We start from the raw sequence: 27,806 nt of genomic DNA on the forward strand, positions 1-27,806 counted from the left end.
TGTGGTACAACATTTAGGTCACTTCACCCCATTTATCAAACCTTATGCCAGAAATGTGGGTGTCATTCTTGACTCAGAACTCTGCCTTGACAAACAGATTAGTTCTGTTGTCAAAAATAGTTTCTACCAGCTCAGAATGATTTCCCACCTGAAGCCATTCCTATTTTTTAATGATCTTGAGAAAGTTATCTATGCCTTTATTACATCACAGCTGGATTATTGTAATTCCCTCTACCTTGGCCTGCCACAATCATCACTTAGACGTTTGCAGTTAGTACAAAACGCAGCAGTGCATCTTTTAACTGGCACTAGGAGGCGCGAGCACATCACCCCCATTCTGGCCTCCTTGCATTGGCTCCCAGTTCCTTTTAGGATTCAGTTTAAAGTCTTATTGTTTGTTTTTAAGGCACTTAATGGGCTCGCCCCACCTTATATCACCGACCTTGTACAGCCAGACTCAGTTTCAAGGTCACTGAGATCCTCAAAGGGCTCCTGCTTGTGCCGCGCTCACGGCTTAAACAGAGGGGTGATAGAGCTTTTGCAGTTGCTGCCCCACGATTGTGGAACCAGCTCCCCCAGGATATTAGATCTGCCCCCACCATTGCTGCATTCAAATCTAGGTTAAAAACTCATTTTTAATCTTTGGCCTTTCTTGTTCCCTAACCTGGCACTCCGGTTTGTTTTTTGTATTTCTGTGTTATGTGCCCTGGTATTGAAGGTTTTCTTTTTATTTATGTGTTATATAATTATGATTATTGATTCTATGCGTTTTATTTTTTACTTGTCTTTTTAGTTATTCATTGTACAGCACTTTGGTCAGTTTTGCGCTGTGTGTAAATGTGCTTTATAAATTAAAATGACTTACTAAATTACTAATATAATAAACATAGAATTACAAAATATATACAACTTACACTGAGCTGTAGAACCAAAAAGGTTTTTTGCATCCAGTTCAGTTGTGCAAACACTCAAAGCCATGCCAGTACCTCTCTAAACACTCTGTTGAGGCAAAAACAAGTAACTAACAAAACAGCATCAGGCATAAGAGACATCAGGATCAAATTGTTCTTAAAAGATATTTATTTCTTGCAAGAAACGTTCCCAGTCCACCCGCAGACCAGCTGCAGACGGAGTGAGACCCAGAGCAGAGGTGGGCCCGCATTTTTATAGTGTTATCTCTTTCAAAAGCTATCTCTTACAGCCCCCACTAAACAAAAGACACAGAGGAACCCCTGTGGCTCCCCTTACCCCCTAATCTTCTCACCTCTGAGTCACACACACACCCTGCAGCTGTATTAACATCATAAAATAAACTCAAAATACAGACAAATGAATGTATGGCATTCATTTGTTAAATCATTGAAAATAAAAACAAAAGAAAAGATTAATTTTTTCCACAACAATATTCCTCCTCTTTATCATTCTCTGATAAACTATATATAAAAATTCAGCCTTGTTTTCTAATTTTAATTAAACCCATTACGCTATTAAATCTTCAGAATAGAATCAATTCAAGTCTTTACATAAGACTAGAATTAATTCAAGTTTCTTACATCACAGTTATGCCCTTCATGTCTTATTCTCGTATACCTGATCACTCTACTTGAACTTTGAAAAAGTAAAAAGCTTGTATCAAATAAATAAGCATTTTTTCTGAAACCGAGCTAAAAATGAACAAACATTGTTATCGCATTTTCCTGGTTGAGAACCAGACCCTCAGTCATCCCAGACATAGCTCAAAGCATATAGTAAGAAAAACGTAAATGATTATAATTGCAACTTCCGTCACTCGTACCATCTGCATATTTTGTTCATCCCTAGGATAGACTGTACCCATTAATAACAAAATTATCAGAATAACACATACAATCATAACACTATGTATTTGTCTTTGTAGCTTTTTCAATTAATCACAATATTTTGTCAGGAAATGGTTTTACTTCTAAAGCTATATTTAATTCAAATCTATTTAATAGAATCTAACCCGAAAAGTTTTATAATTTGATCATTCGTTGTTCGAAATTATCCCTGACTCTTCCATTACATACCGTCTTTTTTTTCTTATCACCATACTTCACATTAATTAATAGATCTTCTACCTGAAAACACATTTTTTCTTTGCACAAGTCAAATGATTAGATTTATATCAATACTAAGCCCTAATTTGATTCAATCAAATAAAAATCACAAAACTTTTCTTCAACCATTAATTGGTTAACATTTTCTCCAGATATGTTGATCATCTTGTCGCCTCATGGACGTTCCATCTTCACCAATATGACACTTTGCATGCCGTAGAGAGGATTTTTCCAACGTTGGCGGGGTAGATAGTTTCTAGCACATATCATTGATCCCCCACTTTATTCTTTGCGTTGGTGTTTTGGGTTGCTGACGTTGGTTGGTGTGGTTAAGGTCAGATGCTTCGACCCAGGTCTAACACTCTTCAATCATTTTCAAATCCTTACAAGATTTTCCCTTAGATCACGATCGCACCCCCACTGGAATGAGTCATTTACTGTCTGCTGTCACCTGTGAAAGCAGACCTTAAGTGATTTTGTTAGTGACCGCTTGTCTTGTCGTCCCTTTGGTGTGACCTGTGAAATTTTCAACCTGAAACATATCACCGGATAATTTCTTGCTCATTGAATAGCACTCGGGGTCCTTGTTCCCCTGAAAAACATTCAACCCATGTTGCTCATGTTAACAAAACAATACAGAATCGGTTCTGTTTGGTTCAATCCGTTCTGACATCCTGCAAAATGAAAATGTTAAGTTATGCGCTGAGTTCTTCTAACCCCTCCTGGACTTTCCTGAATCCAAATTGTCCTTCTGACCCCCTGAAGAGTTGAAAGGCTCTTATCTGACCACCAGTGGGTTCCTCCTGGACTTTTACTGTCCTCACATACCGATGAGGTCAAAGCTAGATAACCTCTCAGCCTGCTGTGAAGACAGTGGGTTTAGCCCCCCCTGTGAGGCCGAAATGTCTTTGTTTGTGGCCTGAATACAAATTATCCATACTAAAAAGTTCAAAGGCTCATCTGACCACTTGTTTTACTGTGCGTTCTCTTGTTCCCGCCACGAGCATATTCATCCTCCTCTTTATGCACGACACTCATCTCGTGCATAAATTTAACGTAATAAAATTCTCTTACTTTTATCAGACGTCCATAGTGACTTCCATTTCAAGGTACACATTTACATTCTTATCAGTTCTTGCTTTCCCTCGGAAATTGAACCCATGACCTTGGCGTTACAGGTGTCACACTCTAATGTTTTTATTTATGGCCTCTTTACCAGTTTCAAGGCATGTCTGTTCATTATTCATTTGATTTTAGAAAAGTCAGCTGGATTGTTTTTGGTTCATTATCTGACTGATAACAGAAAGACAGACAGAGTATCAAGCAGTCTCTCAGCAGTCCACTCAAACAGTCTCTTTCTCTCTCACTATAAGCAAATCATCTTTTCAACAGCCTCCTAGGACTGTAACTAAAATAATCATAGTCATAGTCAATCCTTAATAGTTCACAAATGTCAAAATACAAATATTTGACTCAAATTAGAACCATTACAATAATCTAAAATACATTATGCTATGATCTTTTCTAAGGTTATCTTTAGTTTAAATACTCAATTCACCTAACCTTTGTTTTTTCAGAAATTTCTCTTGACTCATCACAAGCTGTTCTCATCTTTAGCCACCACCATGTCTAACGACCTTCAGAAGTTCAAAAATTTTCTTTGCCCATAAGGCAACCAACATCATGTTCCTTATATAAATTAATACGTCTTGTTACGGTCTCCACAACAAATAATGACAATCACCTCACGGTCTCAGTTGGCTCTTGAAAGCCTATTTCCATTAGCTCTTAAGCAATAATTTTCTTTTCTTCAGGGTGTTGTCTCCCTGGCATAGATGCAGACACGTCACAATGGAGGACAAGCCATACAATCAACGCGGTTTCTTGTGAGTGGTATAGGGGCTCACATTTTCTGGGGCAGACTGAACTTCTTACAGCTCATCTCGCCTCTCAATGATCTGCTGAAGCTGATCGCCACTCAGTCAATCAGCGCCACTCTCATATCCATCTCACATAAAAAACACCTCCATCAGGAAATGCCCAGTGTTTTTGCGTGATCCTTCTGTCTTAGGTTGTCCTTTTGGCCTTAAGATCTTACCCGTCTTTGAAGTAATCACTCGTACACACTGGTAACCGCTTTTCCCCATTACAGAATCTGTGACCGTTTTCTTCAACATAATCTGTTGTTTTCTGGAGCTTAGGAAAAGGCGCATTCAAGAGTCATCAGAGCCATTCGGACTGCCTACTAGTGTTAAACATAGGGAGACGGATTAATAACAGCAGTATTTAATCACTTAAATTCATTAATCATTTTAAAGGCAGCAACCTAGCTGCTTAGATTATACTCAGTGAATTTAGATCACAATCGTACATTCAGTGTACTGTTACTTCTGTAGCCGGAGCCATCAGCCCTGTTTTATGGTGGGGGCTAAAATGAGACAGTCACTGGTCCCAAAATAAACAAGTTCAAAACAGTATTATTTTAAAGACTTCTTTAAAGTCTTTCAGTTTTACTTTTAAAACGTTTTTAAGTACAAATTGCCCTTTTGAATGGCAATGATTTCCTTTAACATCTCTGTGTCTATGATTTTCAACTGAAACACTGTGCTTTACACAGGCTCAGACAACAGCTTTCAGCTGACATTGAATGAGAGAGAGACTCTTGAGGCATTCAGGACTGATACACTGCATTCTCATAAACTTTTAACTTCAGACTTTATCTACCATCTTAAGGCATCTTTTCCATAAATTACATGTATTGTAATTTAGACATTACAAATTTCCACTCAGAATGAGTCTCTGTTGCACTGAAACTGTGGCAGTTTCAGTCACAGCACATACCAAATCCAGATAAGCAAACCTGTTTTGGCCAATTCACAATCTTATCTTTTAGTGACCGGTACTTTTAAAATATTTTGCAACTCATTTAGCTCATCTGTAATTTTACGTCAACCGGTACTTTTTATAGTTCTTTTCCTTTCAAAAGGAATTCCTTACACTTAGTATCTTTCAATCTTCTTGACAACTTTCAAAAGTTTATCTATCAAATTTCTTTTCTCCCTCATTTACTTTTACAGTCATACAGTGGGCATTTTACAGTCACTGAATGACCTCGCTGACCGCAGTAAAACACTCTCTGTTATTCTACCTACAATCACTGTGATCTTTCTAACATCTCCACCCTACTTTACACCCCTGAAGCAGAGTGTTCTTATTCAGGAAATGCAAACAGAGCCACTGATAAGTTCTCTGCATTTTCCCCCACTGTCCCAGCTGCAAATTCAATTACAATAGCCGAATCATAATCTTCATCATATTAACACTGATCTACTTTCTATATTAACACAGACTTTTCTTTAAATTTGTGTTAGTTTGGCACTTTCTTTGTTTGGAGCCAGTCAAAGTTGATCTTTCCAATCAGAATCAAACTTTTACAAAAACATAATCTGCAATTCTCTTTAAACTGAGAGCTTCAGAGCAGAGCTGCTTACAGCATTTGCTCTCTTTTGTATCAGGACTATTCAGTTACTCTTCATACAGTATAAAGAAAATTTAGCATGTCATTAATTTCATTAACACTGGTTTGATAGCTTATTCAAATGGTTAGTATGCAGATTCAACTTAATATTATCATTATTCCTCAGTCCCACTTATCTACTGTTCCACAGAAATCACAAGATTCCTCAAATCTTGTTCTCAGTCTCTAAATTACACAGACAGCTATCCTAGCCGCTTCCCCCTTCAACTCTTGTTATAAAAATATGGCAATCTACTCTTAAATAACCTTGTTTTCATAACATTAATACAATAAAGCACATCCACATCATTATTATTGGCAGAACATTAATTTTCATAAGCGACATGGAAAATCAAAATATTCTAAGCGGGTTTCACAAAGTTTCTGATTAACTTTTAGTCATCCTTGTCTAGGGAAATTATTTCCAACCCATAATTTCCTTTATAAAACAGACAATGTCCTTGTCTTTCAATGACTTAATTTCAACAAAATATCTGACTTTGTACATTATTGATTTCCCAAATCTTCAGACATAGCTGTCTTTACATCTATCTAATTGTGTTATCATCAACAACACTGATTACAAATCACGTACATATTAACATCCAGAAGCTGGGTTGAACAAGCAAGCGCTGTTGCTATACTCCCAGCATAGCTGGACCCTTTAGGTTCAAAAGACAATGGTTGTCAAAATAAACATCATTTCAATAATTATTTTATCTCTAAAATATAGAATTTTTCCCGTTCTGCTTAATGAAACATTCCTTATCTTTATATCATGTTAATCCCTGTTAATCATACTCAATGCCTTATTTTTATCTAAAACTTACTTTTCATACCATTTACTTAATCAGGCGTTCATAAATATGAATTTTATCTTCCCCTACATGCCAGTTCCTTCCGTATCTGTTCAATCCAACAATTCACTGTTTGTATTTTCCATCAGAAAAAACATTCTCTCTTCCCTACATGTCAGTTCCTTCTCCTATCGACTCTGTTCTCTTTTATCTGCTTCTTTTCCATCCAACAATTCACTGTTTGTTCACATTTTTACACTCATGAACAAACTACAACAACTCTTTGACTAGTAACGGATAAATTGGCACTTCAGAAAAACCCTGTACTTTTGCACAATCTCATACGCTCATCATTTACAACACTGCTCAAATCATCAGTCATAGCTTTGCTCAAAGTTTCATCAGACACACAAAAAGATTTGCAAGCAGTTTCTTCATTGCAGATAGCAGAAAGAAAATCAGTGTATGTGTTTGTGTGTGCGTCGTGTGTGCGTTTGTTAGTACAAATATTTTCACTTCCCCTTTGCTTAACAATCATCCGTTTCCCAATTTCTTGCATGCATTTCTGGCCGTAATTTTTCCATTTTACAGAAAACCGGTGTGTAAAAATGGTCTACTTTACTGTTAGATGACTCCATTTTTGGCTGAGTTCCTCTTTTCTGGATTTCACAATTCGACACGTGTCTTACAGAATCTGTCAAACGTCTTCGACAGACCCGATCTTTTACTCCGAGATCGGACGGACCTCTGCTTGTTTACGTTCCACTCAAAGTTTTCTCACGTGCGCTTATTCGCTTGCTCAATTCTTTTTACTTGATTAATTCAACCTGGTCTTGTAATTACGTTCCACTCAAAGTTCCCCCACGTGCGCTTATTCGCTTGACTCAATTCAATGTGGTAAAACTTCGAGTAGAGCACAATCACCCAGAAACTTCTTAATCCTGTTTTAAACTTTCTCTAAGGTTTACATAAATTTCGAATAGAACGTAATCATCTCAGCAGCTGTGATTTCTCTGAATCACCAGTGGATCCCCTGTCCACTAACGAGCTAAGTGTGGAAAAAACCGATCCGAAGCTACTTCAATTTCTTCCCCAAACAATTGTGATTATCTGAATCACCTCTTCGCTCGTACCAAAGCAAAACTCAGCCAAAATGGTTCACGTTCACTCACAGTCATATCAGATTACACCACACAAAATAAAATAATTTTAACTGTCTCTTACCCGAGATGCTTTTACTGCCTCCGAGTTCTTTCTGAATCCAGTGGGTTCCTCCTGGCCCTGATAGCAGTTTTGGCTCTTCTCTCTCAATTCGGCGAGGTAAGACTAAAGCCTTTTGTGCTTTAGGGTGATCAGTCCGTCAATCCGCTTTCTCAGGGCCAGAAGAAACCTCATGGATCCCACGTTTCTGACACCAACTTGTTGAGGCAAAAACAAGTAACTAACAAAACAGCATCAGGCATAAGAGACATCAGGATCAAATTGTTCTTAAAAGATATTTATTTCTTGCAAGAAACGTTCCCAGTCCACCCGCAGACCAGCTGCAGACGGAGTGAGACCCAGAGCAGAGGTGGGCCCGCATTTTTATAGTGTTATCTCTTTCAAAAGCTATCTCTTACAGCCCCCACTAAACAAAAGACACAGAGGAACCCCTGTGGCTCCCCTTACCCCCTAATCTTCTCACCTCTGAGTCACACACACACCCTGCAGCTGTATTAACATCATAAAATAAACTCAAAATACAGACAAATGAATGTATGGCATTCATTTGTTAAATCATTGAAAATAAAAACAAAAGAAAAGATTAATTTTTTCCACAACAACTCTCTTAACCTGCCTTTTAAAAATATGAATGCTAGTAAACTCACTTCACTTGGTAAGAATTCCACATTTTTGGAGCATAGTGGCTAAAAGAAGCACCACCTGATCTTTTATGAATAACTGTATAATGTGCCGGAAGATTAGCATTAGAGGATCTTAATCTACGATCTGGAACATATCTTGACAGACAGTCTGAAATGTATAAAGGTGCCAGATTGTGCTGAGTTTTATAAACAAATAAAAGGACCTTAAAATCTATCCTTTGATGAACTGGTAACCAATGTATTTCCATTATAACCGGTGTAATATGTTCTCTCCTTTTTAATTTCATTAGTACTCTGGCTGCTGCATTTTGTATCAATTGTAACTTTGCTATAGAGCCCTTAGGTAGGCCAGTGTACATAGCATTACAATAATCAAGATGAGAAAAGATAAAAGCATGGATGAGTTTCTTAGCATCATCCAAAGATTAAAAAAGGACGAATCTTGGCTATATTTCTCAGATGATATAAACAAGTTTTTGTCACTTGATTAATAAGAGACTTAAAATTCAGGTCACAGTCCAAAATGACACCTAGGCTCTTTACTTCTTTCTTAGATTGTAGGGCTAAGGGACCCAATATAAGAATACAGCTGTTCTGAGGCAGAGCAGAGCATAACACAAGTGATGGTGCAGTTAACCCACAGGAACAGACACATTTCATGCTGAGAATGTTTACACACACACACACACACACACACACACACACACACACACACACACACACACACACACACACACACACACACACACACATTTAATTTTAATTTTGTGTTGAAAATAATGTAAAAAGTAAATAAAATAATGGTAAATTACTAAATAATGTCTGTGATTTTTATTTTTTATTTATTAGAACAGAACTGTGTTGTCTAATCCATGCAAAATACAAAAATGTAATACCATCTATATTAGAGCATGTGGCATTGCACAAGATTTTGGAAATCGTGCTTAATATTTTCTAAACCAGTATTTATTTTCAGTTGAATTTTCAGATTTTTTAGGTATTTATTCAAGTAAACTGTCAAATCATATGCAAATATTACGTCAGGGTATTCTCATCACTTGATAAACACAAATAGCTAGTATTCTCGTCGCTTGATAAACTTAAGGTTGAGCCACTGTAGTCTGTTGGACTATTTTAACGATGCATGTGTTGATGTGGTTTCTCCCCTGCATGGATCTTCATGTGTCGCTTCAGGTTAGCTTTAATAGAGAAACTCTTCCTGCACTGATCACACGTGTGCGGCTTCTCTCCAGTGTGGATCCTCTCTTGTGTTTTCAGATGTGTTAACCGACTGAATCTCTTGTCACAGTGTGAACACTTGTAAGGTTTTTCTCCAGTGTGAATTCTCTGGTGCAGTTTTAAACCGTCCGCTGTAGTAAAAGTCTTCCCACACTCAAAGCACATGTACTCTCTCACACCAGTGTGAATTTTCTCATGTCTATATAAATTAGGCAGCTGTGAAAAACTCTTTCCACACACAGAACATTAAGGGATGATAATTGACTGAAACTCTTCCCGCACTGATCACATGAGAACGGCTTCTCTCCGGTGTGGAACCTCATGTGAATCTCTAGACTTTGTTTGGTTGTGAAACTCTTTCCACACTGAGTGCAGGTAAAAGATTTCTTGGCACTTTTCTTTAAAAATGTCTTTTTAGCCTTTAAGCAACTAGGTTTAACATGATGTTCCTCCTTCACTTCACTCAGTTCTTCACTCTCCTCCTCCACTTCACTCAGTTCTTCACTCTCCTCCTCCACTTCACTCAGTTCTTCTCTCTCCTCCTTCACTTCACTCAGTTCTTCACTCTCCTCCTTCACTTCACTCAGTTCTTCACTCTCCTCCTTCACTTCACTCAGTTCTTCTCTCTCCTCCTTCACTTCACTCAGTTCTTCACTCTCCTCCTTCACTTCACTCAGTTCTTCACTCTCCTCCTTCACTTCACTCAGTTCTTCACTCTCCTCCTCCACTCCTTCACTTCACTCAGTTCTTCACTCTCCTCCTTCACTTCACTCAGTTCTTCTCTCTCCTCCTTCACTTCACTCAGTTCTTCACTCTCCTCCTTCACTTCACTCAGTTCTTCTCTCTCCTCCTTCACTTCACTCAGTTCTTCACTCTCCTCCTTCACTTCACTCAGTTCTTCACTCTCCTCCTTCACTTCACTCAGTTCTTCTCTCTCCTCCTTCACTTCACTCAGTTCTTCACTCTCCTCCTTCACTTCACTCAGTTCTTCACTCTCCTCCTTCACTTCACTCAGTTCTTCACTCTCCTCCTCCACTCCTTCACTTCACTCAGTTCTTCACTCTCCTCCTTCACTTCACTCAGTTCTTCTCTCTCCTCCTTCACTTCACTCAGTTCTTCACTCTCCTCCTTCACTTCACTCAGTTCTTCACTCTCCTCCTCCACTCCTTCACTTCACTCAGTTCTTCACTCTCCTCCTTCACTTCACTCAGTTCTTCTCTCTCCTCCTTCACTTCACTCAGTTCTTCACTCTCCTCCTTCACTTCACTCAGTTCTTCTCTCTCCTCCTTCACTTCACTCAGTTCTTCACTCTCCTCCTTCACTTCACTCAGTTCTTCTCTCTCTTCCTTCACTTCACTCAGTTCTTCTCTCTCCTCCTTCACTTCACTCAGTTCTTCTCTCTCTTCCTTCACTTCACTCAGTTCTTCTCTCTCCTCCTTCACTTCACTCAGTTCTTCACTCTCCTCCTCCACTCCTTCACTTCACTCAGTTCTTCACTCTCCTCCTTCACTTCACTCAGTTCTTCTCTCTCCTCCTTCACTTCACTCAGTTCTTCACTCTCCTCCTCCACTTCTTCACTTCACTCAGTTCTTCACTCTCCTCCTTCACTTCACTCAGTTCTTCACTCTCCTCCTTCACTTCACTCAGTTCTTCTCTCTCCTCCTTCACTTCACTCAGTTCTTCTCTCTCCTCCTTCACTTCACTCAGTTCTTCACTCTCCTCCTTCACTTCACTCAGTTCTTCTCTCTCTTCCTTCACTTCACTCAGTTCTTCTCTCTCCTCCTTCACTTCACTCAGTTCTTCTCTCTCTTCCTTCACTTCACTCAGTTCTTCTCTCTCCTCCTTCACTTCACTCAGTTCTTCACTCTCCTCCTCCACTCCTTCACTTCACTCAGTTCTTCACTCTCCTCCTTCACTTCACTCAGTTCTTCTCTCTCCTCCTTCACTTCACTCAGTTCTTCACTCTCCTCCTCCACTCCTTCACTTCACTCAGTTCTTCACTCTCCTCCTTCACTTCACTCAGTTCTTCACTCTCCTCCTTCACTTCACTCAGTTCTTCACTCTCCTCCTTCACTTCACTCAGTTCTTCACTCTCCTCCTTCACTTCACTCAGTTCTTCACTCTCCTCCTCCACTCCTTCACTTCACTCAGTTCTTCACTCTCCTCCTTCACTTCACTCAGTTCTTCTCTCTCCTCCTTCACTTCACTCAGTTCTTCACTCGCCTCCTCCACTTCACTCAGTTCTTCACTCTCCTCCTCCACTTCACTCAGTTCTTCTCTCTCCTCCTTCACTTCACTCAGTTCTTCACTCTCCTCCTTCACTTCACTCAGTTCTTCACTCTCCTCCTTCACTTCACTCAGTTCTTCACTCTCCTCCTTCACTTCACTCAGTTCTTCACTCTCCTCCTTCACTTCACTCAGTTCTTCACTCTCCTCCTTCACTTCACTCAGTTCTTCTCTCTCCTCCTTCACTTCACTCAGTTCTTCTCTCTCCTCCTTCACTTCACTCAGTTCTTCACTCTCCTCATTCACTTCACTCAGTTCTTCACTCTCCTCCTTCACTTCACTCAGTTCTTCACTCTCCTCCTTCACTTCACTCAGTTCTTCTCTCTCCTCCTTCACTTCACTCAGTTCTTCACTCTCCTCCTTCACTTCACTCAGTTCTTCACTCTCCTCCTTCACTTCACTCAGTTCTTCTCTCTCCTCCTTCACTTCACTCAGTTCTTCACTATCCTCCTCCACTCCTTCACTTCACTCAGTTCTTCACTCTCCTCCTTCACTTCACTCAGTTCTTCTCTCTCCTCCTTCACTTCACTCAGTTCTTCACTCTCCTCCTTCACTTCACTCAGTTCTTCTCTCTCCTCCTTCACTTCACTCAGTTCTTCACTCTTCTCCTCCACTTCACTCAGTTCTTCTCTCTCCTCCTTCACTTCACTCAGTTCTACACTCTCCTCCTTCACTTCATTCAGTTCTTCAGTCTCCTCCTTCACTTCACATCAAAAACATCAACAGTGAACAATGTTCAAAAAGCCAGCTCACGTGTTCCTTCGAGCAGTGTATCAGTATCGGTACGCCCCTAGTTTAGCACATACTTTCTGCAAACTGTGCTCTATTGTTCTAGAAAACAGTACAACTATTGTCAAGTAAAAATCGATAAGCTCATATTATGAAATACTACACCAGAAAATTAGCCTGGATGCCTGCGGAACTTAGCCCCGCCAACAACATTTGAGGTCGGGAAGTTCGGTCTGGACTTGATCCGTTGTGGGGCAACTATGCTCGAACCAGAGCTGTTCGGACCAATCAAATTCTCAGGGCGGGCTTTATACGATGATGGACAGATGATCAACAGTAACGTAATCATCCACGTCACCAAAGAGCGCTTGGGTTGAATTAGTTTACAACAAAGATGGCTGCCGCTGGAGAACTGAGATGTGTAGATTCCGGCATCGCGTCTGTTATAGAAGATATCGACAGCGCATTCATTTTAAAAGAGGAACAGAGAACCGCGATCAAGGCATTTGTCGATCGGATAGATGAATGTCCGTTGCTCTGATTGGTTGTAGGTCTATCCAACTGTAGTCCAGTCATTTTATGAAAAAAGGTTGAACAAATGGCAACAGAAGCAAACTCAACTGATTTTGTATCCTCAACATGTCCTGAGTAAGGAAAAAAAAAGTCCCGAAGAATCCCATTAGGGGAAAGTTTTGAAAAAGACCCTAATATAGCCTATTCATACGCCTATTCATTTTTTTTCTCACGTGGATAGGGTAACATTTTTAACCTTTAGATATCACCATGAAAATGGTTGATTACTTACATCAAGACAAACAAAAAATGTATTACAAGTTTTTTGAAATTGTTTGTTAACATGGACAAACGGCGCATAATCTAATTACATGTGTGCTGATTTGCATAAATACCACAACAGATCTAAACAGTGGGTATAGCGTTTTTAAAACCTTCAGAGATTCACTAAGCTGTCACTTAGGTAAGAAAGATTTCCTTTTGTTTTTCCTACATGGATTATTTAACCTACATTAATAAAACATACCTGGTGATCAACTACAATTTATTGGGAACATCTGGATGTGTGTTGAGCTGTGGTACGACTATTATTGGTGAAACGATGTCAAGTTTAGGATTAGCGAATAGTTTCATTAGCTTGCTAACACAGGTAGCAGCAGCAAAAAACTTGTTAGCTGTCTTGAAATTAATCGACTTGAATTACTTACATGGCAGTGTAATGCCTACGATAATTCAATTCAAATTTCAATTCAAATTTATTTGTATAGCGCTTTTCACAATACATATTGTCTCAAAGCAGCTTTACAGAAAGTGCATTTCAGAAATGTACATAGAAAAATACAGTTAGTTAATCATGCATTAATTTAGGGCATAACATATCGCCGGCGTCGAGTCGTCTCCTCACGGGCGTGGAGTCGTCTCCTCACGGGCGTGGAGTCGTCTCTTCACAGGCGTCGAGTCGTCTCTTCACGGGTGTTGGGGCATCTGAAGTTTCCATGAGAGGCTGGATACAAACTGGAGCTGAGATAACGACAGAAAAGCAGATGGGAAATAATTAGCGTAGCTGCTGTTCATAATATGAATGCATTCAATCTGATTCAACTGTAGTATAAAAGGTAAGTATTATGTGAATGCTTGGCTAAAGAGATGCGTCTTTAATCTAGTTTTAAACTGGGACAGCGAATCTGAGCAACGAACAATATCAGGAAGGCCATTCCAGAGTTTAGGAGCTAAATGTGAAAACGTCCTTCTTCCTTTAGTGGACTTAGATATACTATGAATGACCTGAAACCTCGAATTTAGTGATCTTAAATAGCGTGATGGATTGTAGGGCGATAGAAGTTCCGTTAAATACCCAGGAGCTAAACCATTTAGGGCTTTATAGGTCATTAGTAATACGTTGTAATTGATACGGAACTTAATAGGTAACCAGTGTAGAGATGATAGAATTGGTGTTATATGATCATATTTTCTTGACCTGGTAAGAACTCTAGCAGCTGCATTTTGGACTAACTGTAGCTTGTTTATTGAGGATGCAGGACAACCAGCTAATAAAGCATTACAGTAATCTAGTCTCGAGGTCATGAATGCATGAACTAACTTTTCAGCATCAGAGACAGATAGCATATTACGTAGCTTAGCATGGTGGAAAAAGGCTGTTTTTGTAACATATGAACATATGAAATATGATTTTCGAAAGACAAGTTGCGATCTAGTATAACCCCCAGGTCTTTTACTGTAGTGGATAAAGTAACAGGACATCCTGCTAAATTGAAGTTGCATTGTAAGAGGTTTTGTGGGCAGTTTTTTGGACCCATAAGTAATACCTCCGTTTTATCTGAATTTAATAGCAGAAAATTACACGTCATCCAGTATTTTATATCTTTAACACACTCTGTCAATTTAGATAATTTATTGTTTTCATCTGGTCGTGATGAAATATATAATTGAGTGTCATCAGCATAACAGTGGAAATTAATTCCATGTTTTCTTATAATATTACCAAGTGGCAGCATGTATATTGAGAATAGCAGAGGGCCTAACACAGATCCCTGCGGCACTCCATAGTTTACTGACGTTATCTTCGATTTTTCCCCCTTTAAACAGACAAAATGGTAGCGGTCTGATAAGTACGATCTAAACCAGCTTAATGCCTGTCCATGAACACCAGTGTAGTTTTGTAGTCGATCTAAGAGTATTTTGTGATTTATAGTGTCGAACGCAGCGCTAAGATCGAGTAAAACTAATACTGAGATATAGCCTTGGTCAGAAGCTATAAGTAAATCATTTGTAATTTTAACGAGCGCAGTTTCAGTGCTATGATGCGGTCTGAATCCTGACTGAAATTTTTCATAGATATCATTTTCTTGCAAGAAAGAGCACAATTGAGCGGACACAACTTTTTCTAGTATTTTAGACATAAATGGTAGATTTGAAATGGGTCTATAATTTGCTAGGTTATTATGATCTAATTGCGGTTTCTTAATAAGAGGTTTTATAACTGCCAACTTGAATATTCTCGGAACATGACCTAAAAATAAAGATGAGTTAATAATATTGAGAAGAGGCTCTTCCACTACAGGTAACACTTCTTTCAGTAGTTTAGTGGGTATTGGGTCTAATAAACATGTTGTTGGTTTAGATGCAATGATACGTTTATTTAGCTCTTCCTGTCCTATAGTTGTAAAGCGGTGTAGTTGTTCTTGAGGGGCGATAATTGAGGCTGAATCATAAGACACCATTAAAGATTGTACATTTACAATTGTGTTTCTGATGCTTTCTATTTTCTCAGTGAAGAAGTTCATGAAATCATTACTACTGAACTGTAACGGTATATTTTGCTCAGGTGATGTCTGTTTATTTGTTAGTCTAGCCACGGTGTTAAATAAAAACCTTGCATTATTTCGGTTATTTTCTATTAGTTTGCGGAGATGCTCAGCCCTGGCTGCTTTTAGGGCCTTTTTATAATGTGACATACTGTCTTTCCACGCGATTCTAAAGACCTCTAAATTAGTTTGTTTCCATTTACGCTCTAAATTTCGAGTTTCTCTCTTGATAACATGCGTAGCACTGTTATACCATGGCGCTTTAGTTTTCTCTCTAAACTTTTTTAATCTAATTGGTGCAACGATGTCTAATGTACTAGAGAAAATGGTGCTCATAGTGCTAGTCATTTCCTCTAGTTCATCCGTTTGTTTGGGTTCACTGAGCAGCTGAGATAGATCAGGTAAGCTATTTGGGAATCTATCTATAGTGGTTGGAATGATTGTTCTGCCTGGTCGATAATGTGGCGCAACATGACAAATTTCAGCAGTACGTAGTATGCAAGATACCATGTAATGGTCAGTGACATCATCACTTTGCGGTATAATATCTATATCTGTTGGATTGGTTCCATGTGATATAATTAAATCTAGCGTATGATTAAGACGATGAGTGGGACCAGTGACGTTTTGCTTGACCCCAAAGGAGCTTAATAAATCTGTAAACGCAGCCCCTAACGCATCATTTGTGTTATCTACGTGTATGTTAAAATCTCCAACAATTAATGCTTTATCAACATTGACTAATAGGTCTGAGAGAAAATCTGCAAACTCTTTTAGGAAATCAGCGTAAGGCCCTGGTGGTCTATATACGGTAGCCAAGGCTAGAGATAATAGGGATTTATTTCCTACATCTAAGAGTGTAACATTTAGTACAAGTACTTCAAACGAATTAAACCTGTGACCTGTTTTTTGAGTAACATTAAGAATATCTCTATAGATTGTTGCAACGACCAATCGGGGCTCATGCTTATAACAGTATCCAGGAGGAGTAGACTCATTAATACCGAAATAATCATTTGGTTTAAGCCAGGTTTCAGTAAGGCAAAGTACATCGAAACTATTATCTGTGACCATTTCATTTACAATAACTGCCTTAGGTGTGAGCGATCTAATGTTTAGAAGACCTAGCTTTATAAATTGTTTTTGTTCACTAATATTGAGATTTTCTGGTTTAATCACAATTAGATTTTTCCTAGATCCTACAGTAGATTTAATGTTTGACCTCACTAAACGAGGAACAGACACAGTTTCAATATAATGTTCTACATTGGTACTTATATCAGTTAAGTTTGGACAGCAAAGAGTGTGATTTGGACTTTGACTTACTAGTCATATGGAGTGCAACGTCTTGGAGATGTTGTCCGACAGAAGAGCCGCTCCGATTCTGCTGGGGTGAAGTCCATCAGCACGGAAGAGCCTAGGTCGCTCCCAGAACAGATTCCAATTATTTACAAAGAGCGGTCTCTGTTCATTACACCATGACATTAACCATTCATTTAGAGCAAATAATCTACTGAACCTTTCATGTCCTAGTCGGTACGTGGGAAGCGGTCCAGACACGATGATCGTTGTTTCAGGCGATGTGGTGCGTACCGTCTCGATCAGGCTCCTGTAGTCCTTCTTCAGAACCTCTGTCTGCCGCAGCCTGATGTCGTTCGTTCCCGCGTGCAGCACGACAGCTCCGACGCGCTCGTCACCATTCAGGATCTCAGGGACCTGCGCAGCCACATCGAGAACACGAGCACCAGGAAAACAGTGAGTGCGCACCTTACCTTTACCTGAGGTAGCGTGTACATGCTGGACGATGGAAGTGCCGATGATCACAGCGTCGCGTCCCGTCTCGCGAAGAGGGGAGAAGCGGTTCCGGGTGGAGATCTCGAAGGCCGGGAGGGGCGGAGAGGTCCTTGCTCTGGTCCTGTCTCGCGTCTTCCGCTGTGGAATCACCCAGGGTCCGTGGTGTTGTGTCGGTGCCGGAGTGAATGAAACCAGGGATGATCGCGTCCTGGTTGCTCGCGTCCTGTGCAGAGAAACACACGGAGTAGACGAGGTCGGAGTCAAAAGGTTACTAACCACTGACTTGTGAGCATCGGCGCGTGATGTTTCAAGCGCTGATCGCCGATCTCGCAGCTCGGCTTGTCTCTCTAGTAGGTCGCGGATCTGCTTTTCCACCGAGTCCAACTCTAACTGCACAGAATGCAGCTCGAACGTGTCCTCACCTGCACTCAAAGGTAACGTTAGACACAAATCCGATATATTCGCCATTATAGCAGATTATAGCAGATGTGCTATAATGGCGAATTATAGCTTTAAGTGATACAGGTGTAAAAAAGACGATCGATAGGCGCGGCCACGCGTGTAATGCTAGCGGGCTAAGGCTAGTAGCGGAAGTTCGGAAAGTTGGATATAAGTAGCGATATCAAAGCAATCCGATTGTTTTTTAAATAGAATAGTATTCCAGATATGTTCACACGCTGTAAAAATGAAAGTGTTCGTTTGTAAAAGAGTGTAAAGAAGAAAATCACGGTTTATGAATTAATTCGACGGAGCTCCAAACACAACAACGCACTCTTTGATAATCCATTTATCCATATCTTAATGAATGATAGGGTTGGGTACCGATGTTGACTCAATAACTTCAACTGTAAACTGACAATAAACTCTTTATTGTTCCATCGCATACAACATAGCCGCTCTTCCTCTCATAGGACGCCAGACTGAACTTCAAAAAACAAATCACGCATAAAGGGTGCTCTTTGCACATGCGCAGTAAAAGAAAACAACTTAATCTCCCTTTTTTCTTAAAAGAATTAAATAATGTTTGTTATTATTATAACAGGATAACTTAAGTGCTTCAGTTTAAATGACTAGACATTGACAAAACATAAGCAAATAATGATCAAATCCATTCAGTGCTTAAGATAGCAAACACCTGTGCTGAGAGCTTTCAGAAGGCCAAGTGCAGATGCACCCTTTTTTGTCAAGCAGTTAGCTAGCTGCTCTTTAGTGTCTGACCACAAGATCTGCTGAATAGTTCCAGAGTGTATAAGTTCCTTCATACTGCTGATTTCCAGGCGCAGTCTCTTTTCGGTTACAGATTTTGTAGATTTGAGAGCATCGAGAAGGGAATGATTGTCTATTACACACACAATAGGCACATTGATGCATGAGCAGCCACCAGTGGTAATCTCAGAATATAGTGTAGCGAGAAAAACTGCACTATCAACTCCATCTGCAAGTGCCAAAGTCTTTCCTGCTAAGGTACTCCGTACAACTCTCCTGATCCGTTTTGACTGCCAAGATGCATGATGAAATGTCCACCCTGCGTGCCACCGTCCTGAAGATTTCCCATTGAGGAATCACTGTACACCACCAATTTAACAGCACTGTTTTCCCCTAAGTACTGGAACCTCAAGATGACCTCTTCTGATTTCAGTTTTCTGATAAGTTTATTTGCACAATGCAGGGTCTGAACAATAGCATGCTTTGTGTTAGATGCCAACATGGATATGTCATATATTATGTCAGGTCGGCTTTGCCTGGCAACCCACAATATTTGTCCAATCTTTGATTTTAGCATATCCATCTCAACGTCTGTCTATGAAGCTTCACGTTGTGTTGCTCTGGTTGGGTCCACTGGGATGGGTTGCAGATTTTTTATATATGTTTCTTGTTGTACTTGTATTTCATCCTCCTTAGAATGTACTTCTATTCCAATGTAGCTGAAACTGTCATGTTCTTCCCGTCCGACTTAAAAAAGGCAGCTTTCAATTGAGGAATGATATTTATGGAGTGCTTACGTTGCTGACGGGACGAGCAGCCTTATGGGGAACGGCGGTGTGGGAGAACCAGGACCAATGCTGCGCCTCGTTCCACGCACTATCCGCCAAGATGAGGAAGGTCTTCGACCGAGCTGTAGCCGGCAAGGAGGCTGCCAGAAGACTCAAACAGGGGGACGGTTCTGTAGCTGACTACTCCATTGAGTTCCGCACGCTGGCGGCTGAGTGCAAGTGGAACGAGGAGGCGCAGTGGGATATGTTCCTGCATGGGCTGGCTGACCGGGTTCAAAAAGAGATCTACATGCTAGACCTGCCTCCCAAACTCAACGGACTCATCGACCTGGCGCTACGGATAGATGCCCCGCATCGGTCGTCTGAATCAGCACTCTCGTCCCACTCGATCTCCCGGAGGCGCTGGGGTTCGAGACATCAGGGAGGAGAACTCGGTCGGTCCCGTCGTCGATCACGACCCCATGCAGGTGGGGAGAGCTCGGCTTTCCCGGGAGGAGAGAGAAAGGAGGAGGTCCCATGGACTCTGCCTCTACTGCCGTGGCTCTGGACATTTTCTACGCTATTGCCCAGTAAAAGAGCAAGCCCGATAGTAAAGTTGAGGCTACTATCAGGTGGGATCTACGCCGGGAAGTCCTCATCATCCACTGTCCTTCCGGTAACACTGAGATGGGCCAACAGCACGTACACCTGTCAAGCACTTCTGGACTGTGGAGCGGAGGGTAATTTCATGGACCTACATCTTGCACACGAATTACACCTCCCCATCACATCTCTCTCTCACCAGATCTTCGTCTGTGCTCTTAATGGTCAAGAACTCCCTAACATCTCACTCACTACTGGACCCATAACCCTCGTCACCTCCGGCAACCACACCGAGATTATCCCTTTCCTCCTTATGGACTCCCCTGTCGCACCCATTGTGTTGGGCCACCCATGGCTTGTCAAGCACAATCCTCGTGTGGATTGGGGCTCTAACTCCATCACGTCTTTCGGTTACATGGCCTCCCGATGGACGTGGTTTCTGACATTTGTGTCCAAATTCTGGCAAGAGTTTTGTAGGTTATTGGGAGCTACGGTCAGCTTGTCTTCGGGTTATCATCCCCAGAGTAATGGTCAGTCCGAGCGAGCCAACCAAGATCTGGAGAGAATGTTGCGATGTTTGGTATCCAAGAATCCTTCATCCTGGAGCCAACAACTTTCTATGGTTGAGTACGCTCATAACTTGTTACCAGTGTCATCCACGGGCCTCTCTCCATTTGAGTGTAGTTTAGGGTCCCACCCACCAATTTTTCCGAGTCTGGAATCCGAGATCGCGGTCCCCTCCGCCCATGCCTTCGTCCAGAGGTGCCACCACACATGGACCAGAGCCCGTGAGACTCTGCTCCAGGTGGGGGCGCGCACTAAGGCTAAGGCCGATCGCCACCGGTCAAGGCCTCCCGTATACGTCATGGGTCAAAAAGTGTGGCTTTCTACCAAGAACATTCCGCTCTGTTACGTTTCCAACAAGTTAGCTCCCAAAGCACTGTCAAGCACTTCTGGACTCTGGAGCGGAGGGTAATTTCATGGACCTACATCTTGCACACGAATTACACCTCCCCATCACATCTCTCTCTCACCAGATCTCCGTCTGTGCTCTTAATGGTCAAGAACTTCCTAACATCTCACTCACTACTGGACCCATAACCCTCGTCACCTCCGGCAACCACACCGAGATTATCCCTTTTCTCCTTATGGACTCCCCTGTCGCACCCATTGTGTTGGGCCACCCATGGCTTGTCAAGCACAATCCTCGTGTGGATTGGGGCTCTAACTCCATTTCCATGTGGAGCGAGTCCTGCCATGAGTCCTGTCTTGTTTCTGCTTGTCCGTCTGTGTCTGGTTCTGTGTTTCAGCAGAAAGCAGCGGATCTGTCAAACGTGCCCGCGGAGTATTTGGACCTGAAGGAAGTGTTCAGTAAGTCTTGCGCTGCTTCTCTCCCTCCGCATCGTCCCTATGACTGCTATAGATTTATTGCCAGGTAAGTCTCCGTCTAAGGGCAAGCTTTACTCTCTTTCTGTTCCTGAGAGGGAGGCCATGGAGAAATATATTTCTGATTCTCTAGCAACGGGGTTCATCCGACCTCCTTCTTCTCCTGCGGGGGCGGGGTTCTTTTTTGTTGGTAAGAAGGATGGTTCTCTGCGACCTTGTATTGATTACCGAGAGCTGGACAACATCACGGTGAAGAATACTTATCCTTCGCCGTTGATGTCTTCAGCCTTCGAGAGGTTGCAGGGAGCATCCATTTTCACAAAATTGGATTTACGTAACACCTATCATTTGGTTCGCATAAGGAAGGGGGATGGATGGAAGACCGCGTTCAACACCCCCAGGGGGCATTTTGAATATTTGGTCATGCCGTTCGGTCTTTACAACTCCCCAGCGGTTTTCCAGGCACTCGTCAATGACGTGTTGAGAGACATGGTAGATCAGTTCATATATGTTTACCTGGATGACATACTGATTTTTTCTTCGTCTCTCCAGCAACACGTTCAACACGTCAGACGAGTCAAGGCAGTGAAATGCGCTTTTCATGCACAGTCTGTTTCTTTCCTAGGTTACATCGTCTCTTCTGAGGGAGTGCGTATGGATCCTGACAAGGTTAAGGCTGTGATAGATTGGCCAAGTCCGGATTCCCGTAAGGCCCTACAGCGGTTTCTGGGGTTCGCCAATTTCTATCGGCGTTTCATTCGCAACTTCAGCCAACTAGCCGCACCTTTGACCGCCTTGACCTCCCCCAGAACGACGTTCAGGTGGTCCGATACAGCCGAGGCTGTATTCACCAACCGAAAGAGCCGCTTCGTTTCGGCTCCCATCTCAGTCGCCCTTGATCCCACACGTCAGTTCATGGTGGAGGTCGACACGTCAGAGGTGGGGGTAGGTGCAGTTCTTTCCCAACGCACATCCTCAGACGACAAGATGCATCCTTGCGCGTTTTTCTCCCATCGTTTATCACCTGCCGAACGTAATTATGACATTGGTAACAGAGTTGTTGGCCGTCAAGTTAGCGTTGGAGGAGTGGCGTCATTGGTTAGAGGGGTCAGGGGTACCTTTTATCGTTTGGACAGATCATAAGAACCTTGAATATATTAGATCTGCTAAAAGACTCAACTCCAGGCAGGCTCGGTGGGCACTTTTTTTCGGAAGTTTAGATTTTTCTCTCTCGTACCGCCCGGGTTCCAAGAACATCAAACCCAATTCCTTATCTCGTATTTTTGATCCATCCGAACGCCCGGTTACTCCAGAGTGCATTTTACCCCGAGAAAGTAGTTATCTCCACACTCATATGGGAGGTCGAATCGAAGGTCAAGACGGCCTTAGAAGGGGTAACGCCTCCGCCCGTTTGCCCACCGAATCGATTGTTTGTTCCGGAGGGGTTACGGTCCGACGTTATTCGATGGGGTCATTGCTCCAACGTGGCTTGTCATCCAGGAGTAAATCGTACTAGCTGTTTAGTAAAGCAACGATTCTGGTGGCCATTAATGGCTTGCGATATTCACGATTTTGTTTTGGCTTGCTCAGTTTGTGCCAGTGGTAAGACGTCTAACCGACCTCCTGATGGGTTACTCCGACCGCTGTCAGTCCCTTCGAGACCCTGGTCCCACATTGCGCTAGATTTTGTCACCGCCCTACCGCCCTCTAAAGGCATGACGGTTGTTTTAACCGTACTGGACCGGTTCTCGAAGGCGGCACATTTCATTCCCTTGCCCAAATTACCCTCAGCCAAGGAGACAGCGGTTACTATAATTGATCACGTCTTTCGGTTACATGGCCTCCCGATGGACGTGGTTTCTGACAGGGGTTCCCAATTTGTGTCCAAATTCTGGCAAGAGTTTTGTAGGTTATTGGGAGCTACGGTCAGCTTGTCTTCGGGTTATCATCCCCAGAGTAATGGTCAGTCCGAGCGAGCCAACCAAGATCTGGAGAGAATGTTGCGATGTTTGGTATCCAAGAATCCTTCATCCTGGAGCCAACAACTTTCTATGGTTGAGTACGCTCATAACTCGTTACCAGTGTCATCCACGGGCCTCTCTCCGTTTGAGTGTAGTTTAGGGTACCAGCCACCAATTTTTCCGAGTCTGGAATCCGAGATCGCGGTCCCCTCCGCCCATGCCTTCGTCCAGAGGTGCCACCACACATGGACCAGAGCCCGTGAGACTCTGCTCCAGGTGGGGGCGCGCACTAAGGCTAAGGCCGATCGCCACCGGTCAAGGCCTCCCGTATACGTCGTGGGTCAAAAAGTGTGGCTTTCTACCAAGAACATTCCGCTCCGTTACGTTTCCAACAAGTTAGCTCCCAAATTTATTGGCCCGTTCCCTGTCACCAAGATTATTAGTCCGGTGACAGTCCGACTCAAACTTCCTCCGGCATACAGGAGAATGCATCCCGCCTTTCATGTGTTAAAGATCAAACCCGTGTTTTACTCTCGCATTAATCCGCCGACCCCGGTAAAATGCACAGTTGTCTCAAATAAACATGAGTATGTAGTCATCTCAACAGGCCTAGTGGAAAATGTTGCCATTGCATATGAATGATGCGTATGAGAATACTTGACAGCCACATGAACTGGGTTTTTATTGCAAGCCCGGAGAGGTTTTCAGCCCATCTACGAAAAGAAGAGAGCAATTTGAAAAAGATTATCACTGTACAAGTGGTAACTGGATAATAACCATAAAATGGGCAGTCAATAAACATGTTAATTTACTGCATGTACTCAAAAAAAAATCACTAGTTTTAAAAAATATGAACACATTTAATTGCACACAGCCTCTCTCTGTAATGGTTATGTTCAGTTTGTGGACTCTTATGTTGAGTTTCCTTTGGTTCCTATGTTACTTTCCTGTTTAGTTCATGTTCCATTGTTTATTTGTTTCTAAGTTTACTCATTGGCTAATTGTTTACATTCACTTGTGTGTTGTTGTGCTGCTCATATAGCAATACACAACAGAACAAAACAGTTCTTCTCTTAATCCTGTAATTTGATTCTTGCCTTCTTTGTTTTTGTAATTAAAATAAATCTGCTGCAGTTGAGATCCTCTGTTCTTAAAAAATCCTAAAAGCAATAATTGAACAGATTGCACTATATAGCAGCAAGATATCTGGACCATCTACGGGCCAAGCCAGATTCCACCATATCTTTATGTACACAATATTAATCTTTTACAATGTAATCCTTTTATATTTAATATTTGGCATGTTTGTGTGCTGTTGCGCGTCCCTGTGTGTGTAATAAGCAGTGGAAGTGCGTTGTGGACCTGTCTATAGGCGCTGTTTAAATAACAAAAAATACTGCGCCATTGACTTTAGACCAGGTTTCAGTCGGTCAATGGCTCAGTCTATTTCAGTTCCTTAAAATATCAACTCGCCAACCATGCGCCTGAACACACATCGTTTTCAGACCAGCAGCCCATGGGTGCACAGATGGGCGCAAATGCATTTGCTATGTAAACAACGTGGTGCAGTTAACAATAAACAATACTTTGATCAACCTTAGTTAATTATGTAGACAAAATACTCCAAGGCACTCACGTGGTGAAGTAAACAGCCTTTAATAAACTGTTACCAATTTAAGCATCAAGAATGGCAAAACAAACGCTGTCGGCCAACATCGGTTAACAGCATGTAGGCTTCAATGTTATCGTCTAAACGTCTATTAATAAAAATGTCAGACAATGAATAACAAAGCTCTGAAAAGTGTTTTGAATCAATAAATGAACATTTCAGAAGTTTTTATTTTTGACAAATAGCCTATTAAACTAGAAACAAAATGATGAAGATTGGAACTAAGACTGCTTGAAACAAAGCGAGGCTCATGTTGAAACACTGACCACACAGCTATCGTCTGAGCACTGTTTCATGAGTTGTGTTTATGTTTATGTTGAAATGTTTTCATTATTTATTAAAGAGAATTATGATAATCATAACAATCTACTGAAAAGCCTATATAATTCTTAATTAATGCTGAAACACAAATGCTGCCGACTAACATCAGTTAGCAAGTCCTGACAATTTTACGATAATTTTGTTAAATTTATTTCACTGTTATGTTTCAGTTCATAAATCTAGGCCTATTAACAAATTAAAATAACAAAAAACAGCAAAGCTTGTTTTCAACATTGATAATAATCATAAATGTTCCTTGAGCATCAAATCATCATATTAGCTTTTTTTAAACATGCTTTAGAAAAAGAAAAAAAAACATTACTGGTGTGAATCTTGAGACAAAAAAATGGCACTGAAATATTTTAAGATATGCTTTCAGTTAAAACAGCTCAAACATGAATTTTAGTCTAAGATTAGCTTAAGCTCAAGGGCCCTATCATACACCCGGCGCAACACAGCGCCAGGCGCGGCGCGGCGCAAATGTTTTTTGCTAGTTTCAGCCCGACGCAGTTATCATTTTCACGTCCTGCGCCACGTTGTTTAAATAGCAAATGCATTTGGACCCATTTGTGCGTCTATGGGCGTGCTGACTGAATTGAATTCAGAAAGTTAGTGATGTTTCTCAAACATCAGACTTCACTATATAAATATATGGGGCTTTTTTTTGTTTGTTTGTTTTTATGGTGTTTAAAAAAAATGTTTTACTGCATATTTGAGGAGCCAACAGGAGTAGAGAAGGAAAAATGAAGACTAACACCAGAAACATCAGGCTGAAATGGCCATGAATCAGGGTGGTAATAACTGGAGACTCACCATCTGTCGGCTCGGACTCGAGCGCATCTGTGCCGGCTGGCGGCTCTACAGTGGATGTGTCTGGATGAACCAGTGATTCCTGCTCAGCCACAAGAGGACGCACTTTGGTTCGGGATCAAGCTTAGGGAGTCTGTCATCTTTGAGTATTGATAAAATGAGCCAATGCACACATTGGCGTGCGAGCTTTGCATCCACGCTCGCCCTGCAGCGCGGGTATAAATACGGAAGTGGATGCACGCACCACTTGTCTTTCTCTTCGGAGCCGATCGGTCTTCATGACGGTGTCATGTGTTGATTCATTCAACGAGTGAGTGTGTCGGTGCTTCTTCTGGAAGTCTCTCCCGGTGCTGGTGGTTCTACAGCGTGAGTGCAGCGGTGGTTGCAAGCCTTCTGAGCTCTCAACTACTGTCAACAGCACTCCTGTTTGTGTTTGGGGATCTCTTATTCCGGTATGGAGATGGATTCAGTCCAACACATCTCCTGAGAAGAGCATGCTTTGGTCGGTGCCGTTAAGAAGTGAGAAAGGGTCCCACTGAAACCTTTCAGAGGCTCCTGGGGCGTATGGCAGACGCAGCCGCAATAGAACGGCTTCCTCCACATGAAGACCGCTTCAGCACTGGCTTCATGGCCGAGTCCCGAGGTGGCCGTGGCCGAGTGGCACGCTCCGAATGACAATCACCCTGGCCTGCCGCCAAACCCTCAGCCCGTGATCAGACCTTTTGTTCCTCCGGGCCAGCCGCCCCTAGAACAAGTGTCCACCAACACCGGCTGAGGGGCCACGTACAACAGGCATGCAGTAAGAAAGAATGGTGGGTTAGTTAGAAAGAAAGAAAGATGGGTTAGTTAGAAAGAAAGAAAGATAGATTAGTTAGAAAGAAAGAAAGATAGATTAGTTAGTTAGAAAGAAAGATGGATTATAGGGCTGGGCGATATGGCCTAAAAAAAAAACTGCGTGAGAAAATGGATGTGTGGCGTGAGAGCGTGTAAAAAGTGACGATTGCGTGAGTCTCACGGTGAGACTCGTACTCACGGCGAGACACCATAAATACTTGTAAATGTTTGTAAGACTGTTAGTGGGGCGGCTAAGCGCAGATTTTCATCAGAATCGATCACTTTGCGATAAAAGCATCAAATTTAGTATGAAGGCTCACAAAGGGGGTCTGATCAGATTTAGGACTGTAGGCGCTCAAAATTTGGCCCCTGGGGGCCATTTTGAAAAATATGGATTTCGTAATGGGAAAATTAATTAAAAGCTGCCAGAAACATAAAATGCAATAACACATTTCACCATAAATACATGTAAATATGAGCACACTTTCACATAGAAGGTCTTTAAACTTTAAAATATAAGATATGTTTTAAATGGCCACCAAATATGGATTTCATAATGGATAGACGACAGAAATTAACAATTAAAAAAGTAGCACATTTGATCAT

General features: G+C 41.7%; 1 protein-coding gene across 1 annotated transcript in view; it reads right to left on the reverse strand.

Moving 5' to 3' along the window:
• Window positions 1-11,605: 11,605 nt before the first annotated feature.
• LOC309478093 (uncharacterized protein) overlaps window positions 11,606-27,806 on the reverse strand; it is a gene marked incomplete at its 3' end in the record, with an annotated part of 117,856 nt that continues 101,655 nt past the window's right edge. Inside the window, exon 3 of the mRNA XM_082141554.1 lies at window positions 11,606-12,099. Within this exon, the coding sequence (XP_081997680.1) occupies window positions 11,606-12,099 (494 nt within the window). The remainder of the gene's footprint in view (window positions 12,100-27,806) is intronic.

Source organism: Leuciscus leuciscus (genome assembly GCF_965113295.1).
Source record: "Leuciscus leuciscus genome assembly, chromosome: 1".
Taxonomy (NCBI): domain Eukaryota; kingdom Metazoa; phylum Chordata; class Actinopteri; order Cypriniformes; family Leuciscidae; genus Leuciscus; species Leuciscus leuciscus.